This window comes from Mus musculus, chromosome X (genome assembly GCF_000001635.26).
Source record: "Mus musculus strain C57BL/6J chromosome X, GRCm38.p6 C57BL/6J".
Taxonomy (NCBI): Eukaryota; Metazoa; Chordata; class Mammalia; order Rodentia; family Muridae; genus Mus; species Mus musculus.
In genome coordinates this window covers 73,407,558-73,428,488 of record NC_000086.7, presented here as the reverse complement: position 1 = coordinate 73,428,488, position 20,931 = coordinate 73,407,558, and the positions used below count along the sequence as shown (strand labels likewise).

At 45.7% G+C, this 20,931-nt stretch overlaps 1 protein-coding gene across 5 annotated transcripts; it reads right to left on the bottom strand.

Moving 5' to 3' along the window:
- Window positions 1–106: 106 nt before the first annotated feature.
- On the bottom strand, window positions 107–17,540 carry Zfp92 (zinc finger protein 92). Of its 5 annotated transcripts, none has more exons than XM_017318463.2 (7): window positions 17,299–17,507; window positions 16,759–16,801; window positions 8,583–8,648; window positions 8,199–8,325; window positions 7,165–7,266; window positions 6,090–6,824; window positions 107–952 (listed from the first exon to the last, which is right to left on the bottom strand). In XM_017318463.2, exons 3-7 carry the CDS (start codon window positions 8,613–8,615, stop codon window positions 822–824), a joined length of 1,128 nt encoding a protein of 375 aa, XP_017173952.1. In that variant the 5' UTR covers window positions 8,616–8,648; window positions 16,759–16,801; window positions 17,299–17,507; the 3' UTR covers window positions 107–821. The 5 variants fall into 5 exon arrangements, 4 of the variants coding, with proteins under 4 accessions (XP_017173952.1, NP_001297460.1, XP_006528027.1 ...); XR_386920.3 differs by having other exon boundaries at window positions 864–952; window positions 4,466–6,824; window positions 17,299–17,540; NM_001310531.1 differs by lacking the exon at window positions 17,299–17,507 and having other exon boundaries at window positions 16,759–16,929.
- Window positions 17,541–20,931: the final 3,391 nt, after the last annotated feature.

Genomic DNA, 20,931 nt, shown 5'->3' with positions numbered 1-20,931 from the left:
GAAGCTATGGTTAAATCCAGGGGCCATCAGGAGCAGAATCCTTTCCTCAGGGTAATTTCAGACTTTTTAAATAAAGCCTTCAGCCGATTGAACAAGATCAACCTACACTAGGGGGAAAGATAGCTTTATTCAAAGTCCACCAATTTAAATACCAATCTCATCTAAAAATTATTTTCACAGCCTCATCTAGACTGGTGTTTTACCAAAGTCTGAGTTCTATATAGCCTGGTCAAGTTGGTAAATAAAATTATCCCCTGACTTTAGCTTAGTGCCTTATCATCCACAAAGCTAAAGCGATCCCACAGAGCACTTGGCTGGCCGCTCTGCTAGGTCAGACATTTGGCCTCCTCCCTGAGGTCTTTGTCTTGCAGCTTTGTTTCTAGTGCAAACTCCCCAAGTTTCCACTTTGCTCCCCGGTGCAGTGAGTGGCCTTGGCTAGCATTAGAACCTAAGGGCTGCCATTTTCCCCTAGCTTCTACAGAGGCCAAAGAGATGCTCCCATAGCAACCTCCTGAGGCTTCAAGAGATTCATTCAATTTTGTTAGATTCCCTGAAGCACCTTAAAATTAAGAGTGTAATCCAGAAACTAAGCATTATACAGGTTTCATTTTAATTTAGCAGTGTGGACTGTTTGATGCTAAAGGGAAACCATCTTTTATAGCTCCCAATTTCTCTTAAAGGTGATTATTAAAATTCTGCCTTGATAGGAAATTGGAGCAGGTTAGTAACTTGCTATGGCCACACCGCTCCCAGCGTGATTGGATCTCTTACCTAGGCTTTTTGTTTTCAGTCCCAGCACCATTTGACTTAAAAGTTGTTATTTAAGTCTGTGTGAAGGAAGGAGGGGAGCGTGTTCTGCAGTAATAGTTCAAAGCTGACTTTGGTGGCAAATGCCTAGTCCAGCACTCCAGAGTTAATGGCAGGAATTCAAAATAAGCCCAGGCAACATCACCTGAAAAATAAATAAAAACCCAACCTAAACAAACAAAACAAAACCTAAGACTATCAACAAAAAATATCCAAGTAATAAAAAATTTCTACAGGCAAACATAAGATAATATCTTAGTGACATTTTTGACAAGAGTTCTTCATTGCAACCCCAAATATATAAAATACAAAATTTAAATATGCTATTTGAAAGAAAACATTTGTTAAAAATGTATTTGATGATGAACTAGAACTCTAATTCTTTGTAAGAAAATAAACAATTCAATTGAAATGAGAAAGAGATCAACAGGCTCCTCAAAGGAAATGTGAATGACCAAGTACATACAAAGCGAGTCATGAAGGAAATGCAAATCAAAAGCACAAAGAGCTACAACTTTCCATACACTAGGATGACTACCCTCAGACAGACAGACAGACAGACAGACAAGTGTTGGTGAGCATGGAGAAAACCGGAACTCTCATACAACAGCTATTACAGATATAATGCAACCACTTTGGATAAGTTTGGCAGTTCTTTACCAAGTTAAACAAAAACACGTTCATGCTGGGATGTGCATACAAATACTCATAGCAGCTTTATTTGTCTCAAACTGGAAAGAATATAAATATTAATTAACAGGCATCAACAGGTATTGGAGGCCATTTATACACTGGGATATATATGAAGTGAGGATATACACACCAACACTCGGAAACATCTAAAAATGTCACTAAGAGGCCAGACACACACTGTGGAAGTCCATTTATACAGAAATTAATCACTAGTGATAAAAAGCAGTAGTTGTAAGGATGGGATAGGGAGGAGAAGAAAGGAGGAGTTACTGCCTAAGATGCTGAATGTTCATGGACTTAACAGTGGGGATGATATTAAGGGCACAGACACCCATCACAACTCATCCACACTTGTACACTTTAAGCTGTATAACCTATACCCCCCATCAATCTGCCAAAGAACGTTAATGTATCACTAGCCTCCAGATGCACAGTAGTCCTTCATTTCTGCTCTCATCATTCTTAGGTGGTGGAGAGGGACCAGGCTTAGCCCTACTGAACACAAAAGGAGGCACCATTTCTCTCATAAATGTGCAAGGGCTTGAACTGATATTACTTTCAACATAAGAACGTAAGACTCTTCAGAACCCAGGCATGGTGGCCCAACCCTGTAATTCCAGCACTTAGGAGGTAGAGGCAGGAGAATTAAGAGTCAAAGGCCAGCCTGGTCACACAGGCTTAAAATAACACCTCCAAAGAAAACCATGCTTTCCCCTAGACTCAATTCATCTGTGGTTTCATGAAACAATGGCCCTCTAAGACTCTTGCCCTAGAGAAACCTGTGTGCATTCTGGGCTTCCCCAATACACTATATCCTCTTCACTCCCAACCAAGGCACTTTTCAGCAACACCTCCACCCCCAAACCTGAAGTCCCTATATTTTACTTCCTTTTTGGAAAGCTGTAAGGGTGGGTGCTTCCATGCTGCCTGAAACTTGGTAGCACAAAACAAAAACAAACAAACAAATAAACAAACCCAGAACAGAAGATAGGCATAGTGGTTCCTCTTCATGGAGTTTTCTGTTTAGGAGCCTTTTGCACAGGCCTGATCTCGCAGTTGCAGTATTGAGCCCTGTGAGAAGCCTGCACCCTGGGCAGACTAAGGCAGGCCCTCCCATATGGCAAACAACCCCTTCCCCATAAGCCTAGCCTCACTGTAGGCTCTTGCTAGCTCAGAGTTGACTCTTGCTTCTGACTTTGAACCCACTACCTCTCTGTTTAATCCTGGAAGCAGTCCCTCTCCACACATGGGAAACTCTTTCCAAGTAGATGTTTTTTTTTTTTTCAACCAACAAAAATGTTGAAAACTTCCACCTCATGATAAATTCAGAAAGGACCATCTGTCAGTTTCCTGGAGACAATGCCAGGGTATTCACACAGCACCTGAAAAGCACCCAAAGTCTTAAAAGGCAAATGGTCTGAAGGTAAAGTATGGAGGGAAGACAGAAAAAGGAGGGACTAGAAAACAGCAGGAGTTTTTGATAGTTTAAGCGTTTATAATCTAGTTGCCACTCAAGACACACAAATGAACCATTAGCCCCATTCCCCATCTAGCATAAGGAATGGACCAATTTTCAGGCACAAAACAAGGGAAAGCACAAGCGCCTCTGGTTATTTTGACTTTATCCCAGGAGAAGCTTGTTCGTTCATTTTACATACCTGATTACCATACCTGAGAGAACCTACTACACCTAACTGCCTGCTGAAAACATCTAGGAACCGGAACTACAGTAGAAAACTGAGATGTGTTGCTAGGTATGTAGCAACCACTGGGGACTCTGGAGCATTTCAGGGTACTCCACTCTAAAGTGCTCTACATCTCTCCCTGCAGACCCCACTTTCTGCTGAAAATAACTACACATGACCCCTTCTCTGGAGATTTATCTTTGGGTATAGAAGCTGGTGACAGGCTTACAGGATAGGTATCATGCATTCCCTTCCTAGAGCCATGGAAATGATTATTTAAGAACACATGACAGTCTGCACAGGACCTCCCACTGTGGGTACCTGCACTGCATGAGGCCTAGTTTCCTGTATCTGTGCCAGCCCTAGGAGAGACTGTCTGAGCAGTTACTTCACCAGGGAATTAAAAGACACTGTTCTTAGTATTTCATTTTCTAGTGGGAAACCAAGGTAGCAGATACTTTGGACTGCGTCCAGGAGCCACTGAAGCCAACTACTACATAGCCCAAGTCCAGTACACTAAGAGAGCAAGGCTCTTTCACTAGTATCCAACATGGGACTTGGAGTGGAGACACAAGGCTGAGCACAACATACAACTGCAGGCTCATGAGAAAGAAAGCAATCACAGGACAAGTCTGGAGGACATGGAGATAAGAGCAAGCTATAAACTAGAACTTTACACAAAACATTTTATATACATAAAACGTGTGTGTGTGTGTGTGTGTGTGTGTGTGTGTGTGTGTGTGTGTGTGTGCATATTTGTGTAAGAATATCTGAAGTTATTCTGTGACCAGGGCCCCAACCAGCATCCCAAGTTTCCAGGTCTTCCCATACTCTCTTGGCAGGAGGCAGTTGTCTTTGAACCTCACTAACCTTGCAGGGAAGGTACCATCACTCTTCTTGGAGTGCCCAAGGGCAGCCTCCACTTTACCCGTACCCCCCACCTGCCCTCAGGCAGCTTTGTGAGAAAATCTTTCTCCCTCCTGGGATATGAGAGGACTGGAAAGTAGCTTGCTGCCCAGGATGCTGAGCTGAGTATACCAAGGGACAAATCTCCAGGGTTTCTGCACAGGCAGAATAGAACTGCTACAGATTTTCTTATAAAACACCTTCCCCTTAGTTCTAATTAAAGTCAACCAGGCTTAAGACGTGTGTGTGTGTGTGTGTGTGTGTGTGTGTGTATGTGTGTTTGTGTGTATTTGTGTGTGTGTGTGTGTATGTGTGTGTGTATGTGTGTGTGTGAGTGATATCACTTGGAGGGCCAGACTTGCCACCATACTCACCAGTCATGGGCTGGAAAGGCTACTTTCTCCTGTCTGAGCTTGGGCAGGAGTCAGGGATGGAACACAGGGCCCGAGGTCTGCTAGGCATGTACTCCACCTCTGAGCTACACCCTCTGCCTGAGGAATTTTTATAAAGGATCAATTCCCCAACACTCTCATATAACAAAGATCTCCATTTCCCAACTTTTACCTGCAAACAAAAGCATATTAAAATAATGGCAACTTTAATATTCTAACAAATGTCATCTGTCTGAAAGGTAATTGTCTGGCCAGACTCATTTCTGGGGCCATCTAAGTGCAAACTCCTAACCTGTTATCAGCACACAATGGGTTCCATGAAAGGGATTAGCAGAGAAACTGTAGGTATTGAGACAGTGGATAGGAGTGGCACAAAGAGGCCATGTCTTACCTACGCCCTTCTTCTATGAGGCACCAGAGGAAAGAGGCTCCTTTCCCAAAATGGAGACCCTCAGGTCTCTGGACTTTAACCTCTCTGCAAGATGACAGCTTTGGTACAGACCCTCCAAGCAGCAGCAGGGGTACATAATAGGGTCCAAGTTTTCACATATAGCCTAGCCTGCGCCCCAGGACAGCAGGTTCCCTGTGCTTTCCTATAAAGCATCAAGTCAATTTTAGAGCTCCTTCAATTTATAAACTTTTAATGGAATAAAGTAGCTTTAGTATATTTTCCCTAGAAACACAACTCTCAAGGGGAGGAAACCACCCCACATTAAACAAGGGAAAGGACATGGGTCATCTGTCTGTAAACTTCATGGTAACTGTGCCTAGAGTCGGCTGGACCTACCTGCTTCCCTTCTAACTACATCAGGCAATTCCCATGTGGATGGAAAAGACCAACTCTGTATAAAACAAATCTGCTCACTTGGAGACCCCACTCACACAGGCACTCACACACCGAAGCACACACAGGAGAACCCTGCCTAGGTAACTTGAGGAGCCTGCCTGTACAATCTCTAGGCATCAATTGTATCATCCAGGACTACGGAGGGAGCTTTCCTTTTCGACCTATCAGGGAAGGAGCAGGACAAACTACACTGAAGGTGGAGGGCACTCTGTCATTCTGAATTGCTTCTCTGTTTCACACTGGGGAAGGGGCCATCCTGCCATTCTGAACTGCTGCCCTGTTTCTGGCCTCAAGGTGAGGATGGACCGTGGGGCTTCTCAGCATACACGAAAACTACACTGCCTTCGCTGTCGCTTTCCTCTGTGGGCTGGGCTTCCAGATGTTGGCTGAGCAATGACTTATCCTCCAAAACTGAGGTGCTCGAAATAACAGGCTTCTGTTTCTTGTCATCTTCGTCGTCATGGATGCGCAAGTGGCGACACAACAGCAACTTGTTCTCGAAGACCTGGCCGCAGCGCTCACAAACTTGGGGCTTCTCATTGGTGTCGATGGGCTGGGGTTCTGCGGAGCTACCTTCTCCAGCCTCTTGGGGCTGCTGCCCATGGAGGTCCCGCAGATGCTCCAGGAGCTTGCGCTGGAATCCCTTCCCTCGAGTGCGGTGCTGGAGCCGCACCCCACCATGCACCACCTGGTGCTTGAAGAGGTTGGCCCGGCGACCAAAGGCCCGGCCGCATTCGCTGCACTCATAGGGTTTCTCACCTCTGTGGACCCGCTGGTGTTGGCTGAGCCCTGAGAGGCCTCGGAAGGCCTTGCCATACTCATGGCACGTGAAGGGCTTGTCGCCGCGGTGGATGAGCTGGTGGTGGATGAGCTGCGAGACGCCCTTGAAGGCCTTCCCGCACTCCTTGCAGATGTAGGGCTTCTGGCCACTGTGGATGCGCTGATGCTCTATGAGATTGGAGCTTCGGCTGAATGCCTTGCCGCACTCGGTGCACTCGAAGGGCCGCTCGCCGCTGTGGATGCGCGTGTGCTCAAGCAGCGCGAAGCTGCGCCTGAACACTTTACCACACATGCGGCACACAAATGGCATCTCACTGCTGTGGATGACCTGGTGCTTGACGAGGTTGGAGCTGCGCGTGAAGGTTTTGCCACACTCGCCACATTCATAGGGCTTGTCGCCGCTGTGGATGCGCTGATGCTCCAGCAGCGCTAAGCTGCGCTGGAACTGCTTCCCACACTCGCTGCACTCATAAGGTTTCTCTCTGCTGTGGATAATCCGGTGTTTGATGAGATTGAAGCTGCGGCTGAAGGATTTTCCACACTGCTGACATAGATATCGCTTATCCGCGATTCTGGAGTGTTGGTACCTTACAATGGGATTTGGCCTGAAATCGTGAGGACGTCTCTGCAATGAGGATCGTGAGGTATTTCTGAGGAGACCTCTTCCGAAAAGTTTTGGTTTTGAAGTCAAAGTCTTGGTCTTTATCCTATTCCCTGTAATGACAGAGCCACAGTGTCACTTCCCTGGGCTTTGTGGAGTTTCTCCCCCCTCTTTTTTATCTTCCTATCAGGGAGCTGGGGAGTAAAAAACCATCAAGCAGGCAAAGAAGGGACTGCAGAAAGAAGGTATGCTGGAAAGTGGGCAGAACTGGTAACACGAGGGCAGATAAGTGTCTTTTCATCTAGTCACAGTATGGGAAGGGAGCATTGGGAAGACTGACAACCTTACTAAAGAGGACTTCTCACCCAGAATTTTAGTCCACATCACCTTCCTTAGGCCAGCCCTTTCTATCCCTGACATGGTCAAGTTAGCTGAGGTGGGTGCCTAGCTCACCAGCACAGGATCTTGCTGCACTCTCCATTCCATCATCTCTAATCCAGGGCTTCTCCCCTCGCTCCAGCTGGGATACCAGGTTAGGCTTGGAGAAAGCAAATCCTGTTCAAAGAAATGAAGAAAATTAGCACCTTTCTAGCTAAGGATAGAATAATTTTTAAACAGAGCTCAGCCTGTGTCTTTAGAGTGCAAAGAACTCCCCAGGAAAATTTCCCCTAGTTATGTGCCCGGAGGCAGCGTGTTTCTCCACTAAACTCAAGTGAGAATTCCAAAAGTCTTTTGGGAAGATGTGTCCACAACTTGCTCTAGATGATCCGAGAGAACCCAGGGAATGAACCAGTTTCCCAAGGGGTCAGATGACGGGGTGGTCTGTAGAAGTCAGAGAGAAAAAAAACGGAAGAATGCCCATTCTCACAAATCCCTCCCCATCCCAAAGGCAGTCAGGACATCACTTCAGCTAGGAAGATGCCAGCCAGCAAATAGTATGACCCCAAATCTTGGACACTCTTCATCCATACAGCCAAATGAATGTTGGTTTTTGTCTGGAACTGGCAAGATGGAAAGTCTCTTGCAGACGCACAAGACAGGAGAATGAAGAGTGTTGAAGCAGCTGGAAGGAAGTTGCCCCAGCTCCTGCCTAGATTTCTCCAGACTTGGAAATCAAGTATACTGCCTGGCCTTCGAGTGGCGCCTCGTGGCCTGTGTAAGTGGAAGATGCTGCTAACTTCTATAAAGCAGGTCAACTACAACTGCTGTAAAATGAGTCTTAAATGCTGCAAATAAATATTCCAGCAATTGCTATCTGTTTCTCAATAGAAAGATGTTTTGGGAATCTATGATTTTGTGCGGAAAATGGGTCTGACAGGTTGTTATTGATTATATTCTGAGCATTTAAAAGTCCAAGCTATTTAGAAGAACACTTTATTTTTAATAGCACAGCTGACCTACAAGTTATAGGTAAGATAAAGAAATGTACTTATTCTTGGGTTCGTAGCAATTGACAAGCAAGAAAGTTCCAAAGCAGAGTCACGTACCTACTGACACCAGATGGCTGTAGTTCTCCAGCATCACTTGCTTGTAGAGGGTCCTCTGTTTGAGGTCCAGAAGCCTCCATTCTGTCTTTGTAAAGTACACAGACACATCTTCAAAAGACACTGTCACCTAAAACAAGCCAGTTATGTGGTCGGGAATTAAATTCCAGGGTAATCCGAAATGAAAACAATGAAACATGGGAGCCTGTCTCAGGAAAGAGGAGCAGACAGAAGTAGAAAACCTAGCACAGGAAACTCAGGCAAGCAGCATGCTGCATGGGGATGGGGACAGCAAAGGTCTCTCCTGAAATGAGTGCTCTAAGATTCATGCAGTGGAAACTGCTCAGGGCAAATTCTGGGACAGCGAGGGAGAGGCTAACCACTTACCTTGGGCTTTGCCCTTAGAAGAGTGGCTGCCATAGTCAGGGCTCCAACCACAGCACAGCTGAAAGGCTGAGAGACATGGAAAGAGTAAGATCATGCTGGCCTGGTGGTACAGCCTGTGGCTGCTGCAAAGCCAACCCCAGCTTGCTTCAAAACCTGGTTTATTTTTCTTGCCAAATAGTAGCAAGGCAAGTCAAGGCTATGGTGTGTGTGTGTGTGTGTGTGTGTGTGTGTGTGTGTGTGTGTGTGTGAGTGAATGAGAGAGGTTCCAGAAAAGTGGTCAACCTCTTCTTCAGACTTCATAGGCTCAGTTCCTGCAACCTCTGGAAGCTTCACCCAGGCCACTGATAACCACATTACTTACAGCTTGATGGAGTCACTGCAACAAAGTATTCTAAACAACAAAGTATTCTAAACTGAGTCATCCCTCCAACCCCTCTCTCCCTTCCTTTTCTTAATTTTTTCCTTCTGCCCTTCATGCTATCCCTCTCTACAAGGCACTTTCTAGGCACTCATGGATACTCCATTTATGGTTCCTCTTTCTCTAGTGTCTAGGTCCATTAAAAAAATCACCCCTAACATATTTACTCAACCTCCAGCTGCAGAGTGAGAGTTGCGAGTGAGCAGAAAGAGGCACCATGAAGTGGGATCTACAGGAGATGAGTAGATTCTATCTGAAGAGGTGATGTCAGACTGAGAGTGGCCATGTGGTTCAAGGGAACACAGGCAATAAAATGCCCAGGACCCTATGGTGTTTGTTGTTGCTAAGAACTGAGACAATGTACATAAGCAATGAGACTGAATGAGGGTTGCAAGGAGTTGATTCTTATGCCAAGGTCATGACAGAGTAGACAAAGGTAACTTAGCCTTAGGCTTCTGAACTTCAATTAATGTAGAAGCTAGTTAGAATCATTTGCTTCAAGAATGCTGTTCTAATAGATTTGAGACTGAAAACATGAAAGTCCTGAGTAGCAGAGAAACCAGGAGGGAGCTGAGAAGGGTAAGGGTTCAAAAGAGTTTTCATTATGCCCTGGTGGGTGACTACAGCTTGTTTCTTTAGCAATGATGGGACCACAGGAAAGAAAGAGGGAACGGAGTCTAGGAAACAAATTTACCTAGCATTTAAATTGCCCGCAGGTCCTGTAAGTCAACACTGACCAATTATAAATTCATGTTTCTGATGCAGTTTCAATGAATCAGACAAAAAGATCATTTAAAGGGCTGGAGAGATGGCTCAGTGGTTTGGCGCATTTGCTGCTTTTCCAGAGGACCCGAGTTCAATGTCTAGTACCTGTATCAGGGGTCTCACATGCGTCTCTAACTCCAGCTCTAGGGGATCAGATGCCTCTGGTCTTTATAGACATGTATATTCTTAAAAAATTGTTATACATAACATCCAGTACAGCATGTAGGCCTCCAGGCCAGAAGAGGCACAAGATCTCACTACAGATAATTGTGAGCCACCGTGTGGTTGCTGAGAATTAAACTCAGAACCCCTTACCCTCTGAGCCATCTCTTCAGCCAGACACCTATATTCTTAAGCACATACATACTTACATTTTACACACACACACACACACACACACACACACACAGAGTACTAAATTTTTTTTTAAAAAGGATATATTAAAAAAAACCTGACCTTTTAAGATGGGACAGATAGTCATTAGGTAAAAGATTGGAGGAAACCAGGACATCAAAATGTTAACTGTAAGTTAAATGTAAAGCAGAGGCTGGGACAGATCTGCTCCCAGGATGAGCAGAGACGTACTCTAGCCACAACCCTCTAACTGCAAGCTAAGGTAGCCTTTGAACTGAGTTGAGCCTTTGGACTGAACGTCCAGTGTTAAGAGGATTATGAAGCCAGAGGTACAAATGGGCTGACCCAACTGCACTTTTCACAAGGCAACCAGCACAGTCTCTGCAAATCAGTATCATATGTGGAAGGAAGCTGGGAGGAAGACTTTTATAGATGATAAGAGATTTAGTCTTAAGATGTTGGTATGATGAACAGTCATCCAAGTCACTGAAGCTGATGGGGACTATGAGGTGGTTACCAGAGGTCATAAGGAATCACCAGTGTTCATTTGTTGGGTGGAAAACAGCACTGAGGCACAGAGGAAAAACATCCTTTTAAAGACAATTGTATATTGAAACAGTTGAGAAAATGGTAGCTGATTAGCGCAACTTTTTTTTTTCCATTTTTTATTAGGTATTTCGCTCATTTACATTTGCAATGCTATACCAAAAGTCCCCCATAGCCACCCACCCCCTCTCCCCTACCCACCCACTCCCCTTTTATGGCCCTGGCGTTCCCCTGTACTGGGGCATATAAAGTTTGGATTAGCGCAACTTTTAAGAGTTTATTTTCACCCAGAACTTGAGGGTGTACTCTCCATCACAAAGGGGAAGGCACCAAGGCAGGTATATAAGGCAGCCAGTTACTTATGTCTATACCCAGGAGACAAGACACAGAGACAACAGATGGATTCTAGTGCTGAGTTCAGTTTCTCTTTTTTCCTTTAAAATTATATATTTTAGAATTTAAATTGTGTAAGTAAGAGTGTGTGTGTGTGTGTGTGTGTGTGTGTGTGATATATTTCAGGCAGGCCCATATTGCAACAAAGCTGAGCTCCAAGCTTAGAATCTCCATTCAGTTTATTCTGTGTTCTAGAGGTCTTTATGCCATTGTCAGTGTGCTCTCAAAGGGGATAGTGGGATTCTGGCTTCTTCTTCTTTCTTCTTTGTGATATGGTCAGTGATTCTGCTGTATCATATTGATGTACTTTGCCACAGTCCCAAAGCAATGGCCAATTAGCAAACTGAAAGCTGTGAGCCAAAGCAAACCTTTTACCTGGATAACCTGGTTGTAGCAAGCGCTTCTTATTATACTAGGAAGCTGAATAACAATGATCAAAAGCAAAGGGAAAAATAACAATAGAAACCATTTCCATAGGCCTGGAAATGGTTCATCAGTAATATATTTGTCTTCTAAACATGAGAAAGACTCAAGGTTGGTTTCCAGCACCCACATATTGGCTCACAACCTCCAGATCGAGGACATCATCTTCTGACCTATGAGGGCACCTGGCATTCACTGGTACATAAATGCATGAAAAACGTTCATACATGCAAAATAAATAAAACTTTAAAATTAAAAAAGCTGGGCCTGATGGTGCATTTTTGTAATCCCAGGTGAGTTCTAGGCTAAATGAGAGATGTCTCAAAACAAACAAACAAACAAACAAACAAACAAACAAACCCCAAGTGTATTGCTCCTGAGGAACATCTGAGGTTGTCTTCTGGCATTCACATGCACATGGGCATGTGTGCCTGAACACATGAGAACACGCACACACATATCATGGGAGATAGTTCAACTGTTAAGACTGAAGACTGGATCTCTAGTACCTATGTAAGTGGGTGTGGTTGCTCATCTGTAATCCAGGTACAAAGGAAACAGACAGGGGATCCTTGGAGCAAGCTAAGTAGCTACATTAACTACTTAGTGTAAATAACTACCCAATTGACCAGTTCTAGGTGCGAGTGAGAAACTGTCTCTCCATATATAAGGTGAAGAGTGGTTGAGGTGGACCCTTAATTTCTACTTTTAGCCTCCACATATTTGTACACACATATACCTGTGCACTGGCAAGCAAGTGTCCTCACATATAGAAACACACATACACACAATCCCTACTCTCCCTCAACACAAGCAAACCAAGTCCATTTGGATGGTTACTCAATGAGTTAAATACACTTACCACATGACCAAGCAATTCAAAACAATTTAAAAAACAAACACAAAACAGGTATCTACATAAAAACCCACACACCCACATTCACAGCAGTCACACTATTCAGAAGGCTGAAGCAGTCAAGAGACAAACAGATAAACAAAATGTGGTATAAATAAACAAAGGAGTATTATTTGGCCATAAAAAGGAAAGGAATTTTAAAAAGGAGGGAAATTCTGATGTATGTTCCAACATGGATGAACCCCGAGGATATTTTGCTAAGTTAAAATTGTCAGACCTGGACAGAAAAGGTCACATATTGTATGATTCCATTTATATAATGTAACATGATGTTTCATAAGAGCTGCTTTGACCTAGTTTTTAGTTGTGGCTAAAGTCTTTGTCTTTTGTAGGCAGTTTGCCAAGCCCCCTTTCCTACTCTGCCCTATATTAAGGTTCCAGGATCTTGGGCCACTAAATACTCAATCCCATCTGCTTCCAATCAGGTTCTCGATCAGGGACTAGATCCCAGAAAACTAGGGGGCTCCTACTAGCCAACCCACAGGGAACTGACCTGTGCAGAGCCCAGGCTGGTCTCCAGTTGAACTTAGGTCTGAGCCCTGGTGGTGATAATTCACCTGCATGACACTGTAGGCGTTCCCTCATGCTCCTGGAACTCTGGCTCCTGCCTAAGTTACTGCCCCCCCCCCCCCGCAACCCCCACAAGAGAAGCATGGTCAGTAGTCATGTAGGCAATGGCCCAAGCTTCTGACCTTCAGGCTAAACTCCTCTCCAGTTACCTAGCAACAGTAAAGACCATAAAAAGGGCTGTTCAGCACCTGCTTGCTCTCTTATCTCTCTCTTACTTCTCACTCTTACCCCCTCTCTCCTCTCTCTCTGTTTTCTCTCCTCTCTCCTCTCTCTTTGTCTTTTCCTCTCCCCTCTACCTCTCCCTCTCTCTCTCTTTTCCCCTGCATTTCTATAATATAGCTCTAAAACCATAGAATGTCTCTGCCCATCAAGGCTCACTGCGCTTGGAGGATGGGACAGGCTTTCTCCTAATGAGCCATTTCTAATCTCCTGTTAGAAGGCCTTCCTGTGCTCCAGTTAAGATCCGCTGCACTCACTCTCGCAGGTGTTGGAAACCTCTTCCCTCATCCCTCTCTCCTATAACTCTGGTGGCTTTAGCAAAGTAGCTCCGGGTTCCCAGGTAGGGGTGCCCCCTGGCCACCCCCTGAAGAGTGGGTCAGAGGCTTGAATGCCCACCCAGGACTGAGTGGAAAGGATATGGCAGCTCTCCCACACCTGACTGACCAGAGAATAGGAAAACTCTGGCGGGGTGTGGGTCTTCCTCCCCCCTCTCCTCCAGGGCCCCTTCCAAACACTGACCCAATTCCTGTTATGCACAAGATTTCCTAACAGTCTCCTTGTCCCTAAATGCCCCTCCATGTGGCCCCATGTAGCTGTTTTCTCACTCAGGGAGCAAATATGAAAATTCTTGCTGCTTTAATTTACCACAATGTCACTAATCCCCAAATCTTTATAAAGCATAATGAGTCCAAAAGAGGCAAATTCATAGCCAGAAAGCTGGGCTGAGAGACCAGATATAAAAAAAGTAACTTAGTGGATTCAGGGGTTTCCTTATGGGGCAAAGAACTAGATAGGAAGTCTGAGCAGCACAGTGAAAGCATTGAATGTCACTGAATAATGTCCTTTAAAATTGTGCCTTTAATTAAAACAACTATGCTATTACTTTATGTATATGGGTGTTTCGCCTGCATGCATGGCTATGTATTAGTGCATTTCTGGTGCCCACAGAAACCAGAAGTGGGTACTGGATTCCCTGGAATTGCAGTTACAGATGTTTGTTGAGCTGCCATGTGGATGCTAGGAATTGAATTCGGATCCTCTGGAAGAGCAACAAGTGCACTTAACCTCAGAGCCGTCTCTTCAGCCCTGCAAACTGTGTCCTTTATGTTAAATGGCTCTTGCCTTTTTTTTAAAGGAGGGAAAGGAGGCAGGGGAAATGGCTGAGTGCTTACTTAGTAAGTAGGGGGATGTAGAGAGCGATTAAGACCCACAGTGACTTCTGGCCTCCCTGTATAGACATGCATCCAAACTCACAGGAAAATATACACACATGCAAATAAGGAGGAAAGGGGGCTCTTTTGATTATTTGGATGCCCACACAGGCTACATGTGCATTTCATTATGGATGCTCTGAAACACTTAAGAGGTGTAGAGGAGATGTGACCCAAATTTACAAGTGTTTCAGATTAAAATGATTGTCTTTGAAAAAAACAACATGATTCAGGGAGATGGCTCAGCAGGTAAAATCACTTCCCATTCAAATGTGACAATCTGGATTTGACTTCTGGATCCCACATTTTAAACAAACAAGACATGATAGTGTGAATCTGTAATCTCAGCACTAAGGTACAATGGGAGGTAGAGACAGAAGAACTGTCTGATAGCATGTGAGCCTAGCCTGGAGTATGCAGCTTAGCAGAGACAAGAGAGACTTCACCTTCAACAAGATGCTAGGTGAAACTGATTTCCCAAAATTGTCCTCTGATCTTGTGTGCATCCTGTTGCATTCTCTCTCACAGACATACCAAACAAAAATAACATAAATGTGCTTGTCCACTACCATAAGAGCACCATATCAGAAAAGTCAGAAGCAAGTGGCAGCTTATCCCTCCCCACATTCGCTGTTATGTTGCTCTAGAGCCAGGCCTATGTTCAGGATTTTATCGGTAGAAGGTTAGACCCATTGGAAGTGTCACACAAGGGTGATAACCAGCAGTTTTTGAGACCTACTTCCTAAAATCAGTCATGATTTTAGCTTTTGCAAAGACACAGCAAACCCTGTCCTCATAAAATTTCCGAGTAACTCCTAGGTAGCTCCAGTCTTCTGGGTAGTGTGCCCGTGTGTGTGTGTGTGTGTGTGTGTGTGTGTGTGTGTGTGTGTGTGTGCGTGCGCGTGCATGCACACACATGCACATATGCTTATGTACACATGTATATCTGGAAGACACTTGGTAAGGGTCTTGATCACAGGTAGCAGTGGCTTCCCCCAGCCCTTCTTGTATGAACCAAGAAGGGAGGAGGCTGAGAAGGAGAAGGATATATACTGCAGGCAGAGTAAGCCTGGCAGAGAAAGACCTGTGGTGCTCAGAGACCCATCCAAAATGCTACCACGAGGTGGGGTGCTTTCCCCAGATAAAGTAACCAGAAACCCACCAAATAAACAGCAAGTAAAATATGCAGGATCCTCTTTAGTCATATCACAAGGAAATTTCTGGCCTTTTCATCCAGAAGGAGGGATATCTAGGTTACTTAGGATAGAACTTTCCTTGGGGTCTAGGAGCTCTAGGCCCAAGTACATCTTTCAGCCCTGCCTGCTGCTCCTGAGGTGAGGCTCTACTTACCTGCCCTACTCCCACCTGCTAGAATGGCCAGAGAGGGACAGCTAAGGAGCCTTGCCTGCCAAAGCCCTGAGGGAGCTCTCTTGCAACTACTGGCCCCAGGCTTAGTTCTGGGAGGAGAGGCCGTTAGAAGGCCACCAACAATGGATGCTTGCTGAGGGATCCTCTGAATAGGTGGGTCAGATCCTGACCTTTTCTGCCCACAGTCTTAACCAAGACTGTTACTTGGAGTTAACCCACACAGCTCATTTGACCCGTCCTTTGCCAGTTGCTCCCTCAGCTGCAGTCAGGAGTCAGAGCATGCTTGCCTCAGGGCCTTTGTACCAGCTATTCCTTCTGCCTAGAATATTCCTTCAAAACAGAAACATGTGCCTTATTCCTTTATCACCTTTAAGTTTGGATAGAAATTTTCTAGTCCCAGCACCTAAATTTGCAACTGGGCCTCCTTTTTTCAGCTCTTACTATCTTTCATTCAACCCATGTAGTTACTATTTTGAAATGTTTATGACTTATGGTCTGTGCTCAGTCACTAACTCCAACCATAGAGGGGATGATTTTTGCCATCTCCTTTGACAGGTCTCAGACAAGTCTGTAGTAACAACCTGGTTCATAATGGTTCTTGACAGACCCTTGTTAGATGGAACTAGTCATAACTAGTACTGCAGGAAAGCACTAGGCACAATTCCCCGTTCAGCTCAGCTCTACTCATTTCCTCACCCGCTTTCCCACCTTTCCTTCTGCCTTACCCCCTAAGTATTGGCTTGGCTGAGGTTTTTGCTCTTCCCTGGAGTGGGGGAAGCACAGTGGACACTGGTCAACACACACAGTGGAAAGGCACAACTCTTCATTCCCGAGAGCCACAGGTTCATGATTCTGATGGCCTGTCCCAGTCTGGGGGCTCTCACGGCTTGTGCCTGTGGGCTGTTTGCCAGGTGCCCTGGGTAACAGTGCCATGATCTCATAATTGGAGCTTGCCCAGACTTCCCCCACCCAGAGATATAAAACCAAAATTACCTGGGCAGATCAGCTGTGCAATGCTCTTGTGCCAGCCCCTGGTCTGAAAATCAGGAGAGAAATACAAAAGCTTCAGTTCCTTTGCTCCGCAGCCTCCCTAGCTCCCAGCTCAGCCCAGCTCCTCTTCCCAGGCACTAGAAAACGGGATCCCTGAAAGCTCCTGCTCAGCTCATTCAACACTGTCCCGGGGCTTCCCCAGATGTCGCCACTACAGCTTCTCCTTCCATCCTCTGGCCACCTGTGTCCTGTTCAGCTCAGCTCTACTCATTCCCTCACCTGCTTTCCCACCTTTCCTTCTGCCTTACCTCCTAAGTATTGGCTTGGCTGAGGTTTTTGCTCACACCTTCTGAGATAGGCCAATGATCCTTTAGTACTTCCCTTCTCCCGCCTGCTTGCCTACCTGTACGCTATACAGCTTTGGCTTCCTCTCTCCACCCCTACATCAGGCAAAACCAGAAGCCAAGGATGCTGCCTCCAAGAAGCTCTCCAGGGAGGCGTCCTGGAGAGGTTCTGAGCTCTCAGACTGCTGTCGGACCTCACCTTTGTTCACGAGGTTCGTCCTGCGTAGAGACCTTTGGCCAGGTCCTCTGCTGCTGCTAAGGAGCAGGGTGAGTGAGCAGGCGTGGCTGGGGCGGGGGCGACAGCGGCAGCCTGGGAACGGGGCGCAAAAGGGGAACACAGAGCATGCGCAGCGCTGCAGGAGGGCGGCTCAGCGCACTCTCGCCCCACTTAGGCGTCTGGTCTCACTCCCCATGAACCCGGGACACTTCCATTTTCTGTCTGGGCTGCTCTGAAGCAGTCTGATTGCAGTGGTCATTGTATGGCAGTACTGAAGCAACAAGAGAGGCCCCTGTTGATCCCATATCATTGATGAAGCGCCTCCCATGGATCAGATCACTGGGAATTCCACCCACCCATTCATTTATTTCCCTAGCATCAAGTGGCCAGGCCATGGTCTCCTAGTAAAGGACAGTTCCTGTGAGCAGGAAGGGCAAGGATCAGAAAAGAAGCATAGGGCATGAAGGGGGACCTAGGAGATGACAACGTAGAGAAGGAGAGAGAAGAGAAAGTGAAAGAACTGGTGGTGACCTACTGAACACAAGCCAGTCTTTTTCCTCAAGTTACCCCATGTGGTCAGCAAGCCAGCCCCCCAGGGTAGACATCAGGGTTACCATTTTCCCACATAGATCACCATCCATATGGTAGAACCAATATGGAAACCCAAGGGCTGGAGTTCTACACTTCTTTCTGGAAAGTTCCGAGATCTCCCAAGAAAAGTCAGTGTGAATAAGAGTAGAACATAAAGAAAAAAGAAACTAAACCATATTATTGGTGCTACCAAAGCCTCCCAACCCTGGCTTCTAGGAACTGAGCTGTGTCTTTCCTTATAAAGCTGACCAGGGTCTTCTGTCTTAAGGTGGCCTTGAGACCAGGTGGGGCCAAGGGCAAGGAGCCCTCTGCAAGTCTGTGATCCTAGGATAAGCCTGTCATATTTCCCAGGCTTGGGGGAAAAGCTAGGACCCCCCGGTCAAGATGCTTCTGTCAGTGAAGAGTGGAGACTGAAGAGGAACAATGGCAAGCACAGCTTTGGAGCCCCTTTCCTGGAACAGGCTGGGGGGCCCTCAGGGCCCTCAGCTGTGGGTTTCAATGAAAAGATGCCTGCTCACTGGGGCTGTTGGACAGGCATACCCAGGTCTGTGTCCCAGAGTAATGTACACCCCCCTGACTCCCAGTGTCTGTGAATGTGGCCACACACAAGAGACAGATCTCTGAGGATGTTGTCCCATTAAAGATGGAGAGATGAGATCACCCTGATCATCCAGGTGGCCCCAAGTCCAGTGACAGAGGTTCAGAGGCACACAGAAGGAAAAGGCCTGGTGGTAGGGGTATGTGGCCACAGCCAAGGGAAGCTGGAACTGCTAGAAGAGGTGGGAAGGGTCCTCCCTCAGCCCCTCTGAAGGGGTGCGCACTGACTTTAGGCTCTAGCACTCTAGAGCTGTGGGAGTCTGGTTCCTTCCAGGCTCTGCTCATTTGCTGTGCCCCCCCCCCAAGATACTCATCCCTGAGGCGATCAGGGGAACTTAAAGTGTTTTAAGGACAATTTGATATGGAGGCCGGTGCTCTTTGTGCCCACACTATTAGGGTCATTAAACTGGTATGGAGACCACCTTGGCCATGCCTCTCCCTTTGGCTTTGGCCATTCTGAGGAGCCTGGGCAGCCGCCATTCTGGTTTATTCTATTACATGTGTGTCATGAAGTCCAGCCTCCATTCCAGAGAGCAGAATTAAGCTACAGGTCTTGTGTGAGTTGGTTCTCTTCTACTAAGTATATTCCAGGCACCAAACTCAGGTCATCAGGCTTGTCAGAAAGCATCTTAACTTGCTGACACATCTTTCTAGCCTCTAAAACAATACTTTTAAACATATGTGAATCTTCTGTATTAGGTGCTGTCTTAGTCAGGGTTTCTATTCCTGCACAAACATCATGACCAAGAAGCAGTTGGGGAGGAAAGGGTTTATTCAGCTTACACTTCCATACTGCTGTTTATTACCAAAGGAAGTCAGGACTGGAACTCAAGCAGGTCAGGAAGCAGGAGCGATGCAGAGGCCATGGAGGGATGTTCCTTACTGGCTTGCTTGCTTCCCCTGGCTTGCTCAGCCTGCTCTCTTATAGAACCCAAGACTACCAGCCAAGAGTTGGCACCACCCACAAGGGGCCTTTCCCCCTTGAATACTAATTGAGAAAATGCCTTACAGTTGGATCTCATGGAGGCATTTCCCCAACTGAAGCTCCTTTCTCTGTGATAACTCCAGTCTGTGTCAAGTTGACACACAAAACCAGCCAGTACAGGTGCCATAAGTTATTTAAATAAATAACACTTGAAGCCAATGCATTAGTTACTGTTTTTGTTGCTGTGTGTTGGTTTGAATAAAAATGGCCCCATTGGCTTGTATATTTGAATGCTTAGTCATCAGGGAAGGATTTTTCTGAGTAGATATGGCCCTTTTGGAAGAAGTGTGTCACTGGGTGTGGGTCTTGAGGTTTCAAAAGCTCAAACAAGGTCCAATATCACTTTCTTCCTATTGCCTGTAGATCTGGATGTAGAACTGTCAGCTAACTCTCTAGCACCGTGTCTGCCTGTATGCCACCTTTTCCCCACCGTGATCATAATGGACTAAGCCTCTAGAAGTATAAAGAAACTCCAATCAAATGCTTTATTTTATAGGAGTTTCCATGGATATAGTGTTTCTTCACAGCAATATAGCACTAAGACACTGTGATAAAAACACTATGACCAAAAACAACTGATGGAAGAAAAGAATTTATTATAGCTTATGGTTCCTGAGGGATGAGAGTCCATCATATTGGGAAAACATAGTGATAGGAGCAGAAAGCTGAGAGCTCAAATCCTCAACAGCAAATGGGAAGCAGAAAGAATGAACTGGAAGCAGCATAACACTTTTAGTTTCAAATCTCACAACATATGTCCTTTAGCGATACTGTACCACCTAAACCTCCACAAACAGCACCACCAATTGGGAACCAATTTATTACTATAAACCATGGGAAACATTTTTTTCACTCAAATCATCACAACCAGTTTGTGGTCTCTTTCAATTATACAGTCCCAAGTGTTCTTATTAAACTTAAATCACACCTGAGCATGGTGGCACAGGCTGGTAATCTTAATACTTGAGAGGTAGAGGAAGGGCACAATAGCTGCAAGTGAAGACTTAGGTCATCATGGGCTATATAGTGAGTTACAGGCCAGTCAGGGCTTTAAAGCAAGACTGTTGAAAACAGTAATGACAACCAACCAACTATATAATAAATGAAACTTATTAAGTTAGCTTATGTTGGTTTTCTTCTTCAGGAGAATTGTTTCCACAGCCTTATGTGATTGAATGCTTAGTCTCTAGTTGGTGGAACTGTTTGGGAAGGATTATGAGATGTGGTCTTGTTGAAGGAGGTGTGTCACTGGGGGTGGACTTTGAAGTTTCAAAAGCCCACACTTTTCCATTTGTTTTCTGCTTCCTACTTGTGGATCAGTATGTGGGCTCTTAGCTGCTGCTCCAGCCACCTGTTGCCATACCTTACTCTTAGACCCCAGCCCTCTGGAACTATAAGCCAAATTAACCTCTTTCATTTGTAAGTTGCCTTGGCCATGGTAT